General features: G+C 61.1%; 1 protein-coding gene across 1 annotated transcript in view; it reads right to left on the minus strand.

Moving 5' to 3' along the window:
* The window catches only part of PRDM16 (PR/SET domain 16), a 200,659-nt gene that overhangs the window by 4,177 nt on the left and 191,685 nt on the right, over positions 1 to 4,797 (minus strand). Inside the window, 2 exon segments of the mRNA XM_077763995.1 lie at positions 4,364 to 4,538; positions 4,623 to 4,792. Coding sequence (XP_077620121.1) covers positions 4,364 to 4,538; positions 4,623 to 4,792 — 345 coding nt within the window.

Consider the following 4,797-nt stretch of genomic DNA (forward strand, 5'->3'; position numbering starts at 1 on the left):
GGGAAGGAGGGCTTGGGGGCGGGGGCTGGGGTTGGGCACTGCACAAGGGGTACCCTTGGGGAGGTTTGCTGATTGACCCTTGCTGGCTCCTCTTGGCCACCTACAGGACACAGGGACAGTGGCCACCCAGGGTGACAGGGGCTTCTCTGCAGATAGGGGCTCTGGGGGCCCGCAGTCCTGCAGAGTGAGGGCTGGGCTGTCGTCAGCCAGGGAAACCAGCCCAGACGAGGGTGAGCTGGTTTCAGAGGCCGATGGCTTCCCTCCTGCAGCGCGGACCCCACGTTTCCCTCAGGGTGACTCTGGCTGGGTAAGGCTTTTCCACTCTGGATCCTCGTTTTTAAGAGGAAAACACTCAGGGCTCCTGGGGGGGCTGAGCCAGTTAAGCGTCGGACTCTTGATCTCGGCTCAGGTCATGATCTCACAGTTCATGGGTTCAAGCCCCACGGCAGGTCTGCTGTGTGGAATTCCCTGTCTCTCTCTGCCCCTCCCCTGCTTGCTCTCTCAAAACAAATAAATAAAAACTTCTAAAAAAGGGGGAAAACCCAAGCTGAGAGAGGGTGAGCCTTCTCGTTTCTTTCCAAAAATGCCACTAGCCCAAGGCCACCTGGCACGTGTCCAGCATGCAGGTGGAGGGGTCGGGGAGGGCGGCCACACGCCTCCTGAGCCCACGTCTGGGCCCGAGGTCAGAGCCCCCAGACCCTGTTCCTCCCGGACCTCGCATGGCCCACAGGAATCCGTCAGGGGAGACTGGGGTCCTGCTCTGGGCATCAGGGGAGGGGGCGTCGCTTCTGAGTGACTGGTGGCCTCCAGACACAGAGGTCGGTGCAGACGGACTGGGCCGGGGAGGCCCCTGATCGCGGGCTATCGGCCATGCTCTTCTTCCGTCCTTGCCTTTCCCGGAGGAAGTATAAGATGCTGACACCTGACCTGCCTTCGCGGGCGTGCGGAACCCTGATGCTTCCCCCCACCCCCGACGGTCCCCTGTGCTGTGACCAGGCACATCCGCCCACCAGAGGCAGGGCTCCAGAGCCAAGGGACGCGGGCTGGGATCCGGGTCCTGCCCTTCTCCCTGGCTCTCCGGTGGGCGAACTTGCCACCTCAGGCCCCGTCCCCTCTTGGCGGCGTGGGAACACGCCCTCCCTGTCGATGGGATGAACCGCGCAGGTGACTGCTTGGTGGCCGACTGGGATCGTGTTCAGCTGGTGCCGGGGGCATGTGTCATCGGAGCTACGTGTGCTCTGTGGTTTCTCGACATGAGCCTCTGCTTGGGGGCAGGGACCATGGCCCCGGCCCAGAGGCCTGCATCCGCCAGGGGCACCCGGTGAGGGTAGCAGGGACAGAAGATGGGGTCCGGCAGGCTGGCGTCTGCTTCAGACAGACCGGGCACCTGCATGAGTGTGCAGGCTTCCGAACAGCTGCCGCTGACAGGTGACGCGCGAGGGCCACCAGGACCCAGCACCGGGGCCACCAGGACCCAGCACCGGGCCCAGGGCTTCAACAACAGAAGCCTAATCCCTCCTGGTTCTGGAGGCTGGAGTCCGAGACCCAGGCGCGGGTGGGCCTGGTTCCTTCCGAGGTCCAGGGACAATTGTCCCAGCCTCCCGCGGCCGCTGGTGGTTGGTTGGCGGTCCCTGGCACCTGTTGGCTGTCGATGTCTCTCCCCATCTCCCGTCTCTGCGTCATCTTCACACGGCTTCTCCCTGCGCGTGTGGCTGCGTCCTAATCTCTTCTTTCCTGACAGCACGTGGGACTGGGGGCCACCCTGGTGTTAACCAGTCACACCCGTAAAGACCATATTTCCAAATGAGGTCACATTCTGAGGTACTAGGGGCTGGGATTTGGGGGGACACAGTTCAGCCCAGGTTGTAAGGGGCTGTGGGGCCAGGAAGCCTGGCGGCCCCCACACTCTCCCTGAAGGTCACGGGAAGGGCTGTGTTTGCACTGGCCCCACGGAGAACCACCGACGCCTCGGGTCTTTGCACAGATTGGTGCATTCATGTCACCTATGATTGTGGTTCTCAGCCCAGCGATGATGTGGGACACCCCCTGGGGGCTCTGGGGTAGGGCCTCGGTGGGACAGGCCATCCGAGGGCCTGGGTTTGTGGCTGGTTGTGCCCCGGGCTTTCTGAGGGACGTGGGGCCCAATCTCCTGTGTCTGAGCCTCACCCCCCGGGGCCGGAGGAAAGCCCTGGCTGACACGTTCTGTGGTGAAGGGGGGGGGCGGTCTCCTCTCCCCCTCCCCCCATCCTGCTGGGTTTCATGGAGTCCTCCTCCTCCTCCTCCTCACGGCGAAGAGCTGGGCCACCCGGGCCCCAGGCGCAAAGGTCTTCCTGGCACTCCTGGGCTCACCCCGCATGGCCGCCCACCCACGGAGGACGCCATGGTCAAGTCCTTGTAGGCTCTCCGTTGGCCTTTGTCCTGGGCGCAGGCGGTCACAGCTCAAAGGGCCGTGTGCCTCACGGCCCGGCTGCGTGGCTCTGATAAAGCCCGGTGCTGGGCGCTCACGTCGGTCTTTCTCTGAAGGCAGAGACCACGCTGCTCAAACCACGGACAGCTGTCAAACGGGCCACAGAGCTGCCTGAACGCAGGCTCCGTGCCCCCGAGGGGCAGGCTCTAGGCTCCCGTGAGACCGTCGTGTGCCGCCTGGAGTCGAGGACGCACGGGGCACTCTGTCCGCAACACAGCCCTCAGCAGGGCTGCGTCCTGGTGAGAGTCTCCACTTCCAAGCAGGAGTGAGGCTCTGGGAAACGGAGCCCACAGCCAGGCTCTCCGGCCATCCCCTCCTCTGAGCCCACCCTGGGCAGGCAGGTGAGCTCGCCCTCCAGGGGGCACGGTTTAGGATGTGGCATCTCAGAGGAAGTCCAAGTGTCACGTTCATTCATGAATTCGACGGGCCTTCCCAATGCCCCCACCCTGTTCCCCAGCCTGCCTTGGGGGAACCTGGGTCCCCAGTCTCCTCACTTGCTGGAGGTGGGTGAAGAGAGTGCCAGGCGCTGGGGGCCACAGAGCCGTGGCCCTCCTGTGGCCGGCGTAAGGGCCAGGGCTCTGGCCCCAGGTTCTGGGCCTGGCTTGGGGCTGCATCAGGCCCCCCCTCACTGGGCTGTTTTCCCCTGCAGAATCCGTGGCTTGCTCCTCGAGGCCGCTAGACGTTCACAGCGTCTCTGGTGCTCTGCCGGGTGGTCTGGCCCCCACTTTTACCCAACATCTCCTGGGGCTCTGAAGAGTCCTTCTGGAAGGGACCCGCAGTGAGCGCCACACTGTGACACCTGGATCCAGGGTTGTGCAGATCACCCTCTACACTGGACTCTGAAGTCTGCCATTTTTCTGCCACCATGTGCACATGTGTACAAGTGTGCGTGTGCATGCAAGTGTGTGTGCATGTACATGAGTGCATGATGCATGTATATGCGTGTGTGAGCACATGTGTATGCACATATATGTATATAAGATGCATATGTGTGTACGAGTGTGTGCATGTGCGTGAATGCACATGTGCGTGTATATGTACGTGTGTGAACGTGCATGTATACGTGGTGTGCACGTATGTATGAGTGTGTGCATGTGCCTGAGTGCATATGCATGTACATGTGTGTGCCTGTGAGTGCAAGTGTGTATATGCACGTGCATGAGTGCACATGCATGCACATACGTGCAGTGTATGTGTGAGTGTACACGTGTGTACATGTAAGTATGTGTGTGACTTCATGTGCATATATACATATGTGCATGCGGTCATGTGTCAGTGTGCATATGTGTGTACATGTGTGATTTCATTCGTGTGCATAAATGTCTATGGATTTGTGTGTGCATGATTTCAGGTGCAGGCATTCATGTAGGAACGGGTGTGAGGTCATGTGTATGCATACGGGTGTGCAAGCATACGGGTGTGCATGTGTGAATATGTGTGCACGAGTGCATACGTGTGTGCACTGTGTGCATGCATTGTGACCTCGTGTGCATGCATGTGTGTGTATGTGTGTGTGTTTAAAGGGCGACGCTCCTGTTTGGAAACCTTCAGTGCCTCAGATTCAACAGAAATGTTCTAGACTCTCAGCCTCTCGGTGGAGCTCAGGTGGAGCTCGTGGCGAAGCCCCCGCCTGGCCTGTAACTCGGGGCACACCTGTCGGGCGCTTACTCTCATCACCGGAGACCCAGGCAGGAGGGGAGCCCCTTGCCCAGCCCCCCCCAGGTCCAGGTGGCAGGGCTGGGCCCACAGCCGATGCCTGTCGGTCTCCCCCTCTGCTGTGGGCTCCGGGTCCCCATCTAGAGCCGGCGCTGGGGCGGGGGTGTCCCTGCTCTGGGTGTGGCCACACAGGTGTGCTTAGGACCTGGACCCTTTTGGGGTCTGGGATGAATCCCTTACCTTTTGTCTGTTCGCGCTGATGCTTGGCTCATCTCACTATTGGCGATAAAGTTTCTGATTTCAGAGAAATAGGAGTCTTCTTTCTCGTCTAAAAGTGCATGGTTGTCTGACTCGGAGGTGGGGGAGGAGGCACTGGTCCCCAGGTGGTTTGTGAGGACCCCGGAGTGCTGGCTCACTGTGGGGACAGGCGAGCATCAGGGAAGGGGCGCCCTCACTGAGCCCTCCCGTTCCTCCCCTCCCCACCGACCCCGCGGCCCACCTGGGGCGTGCTCGTGCTCGTGCTTCTTGAGGTGCCGGTCCAGGTTGGTCTGCTGCCCAAAGCAGCGGTTGCACAGGTGGCACTTGAAGGGCTTCTCCTTGTTGTGGATGTTCCGGACGTGCCGCTGCAGGTTGGAGGAGATGCTGAAGGAGCGGTCGCAGTACTTACACCTGGA

Source organism: Crocuta crocuta, unplaced genomic scaffold (assembly GCF_008692635.1).
Source record: "Crocuta crocuta isolate KB4526 unplaced genomic scaffold, BGI_CrCroc_1.0 scaffold13, whole genome shotgun sequence".
NCBI classification, from domain to species: domain Eukaryota; kingdom Metazoa; phylum Chordata; class Mammalia; order Carnivora; family Hyaenidae; genus Crocuta; species Crocuta crocuta.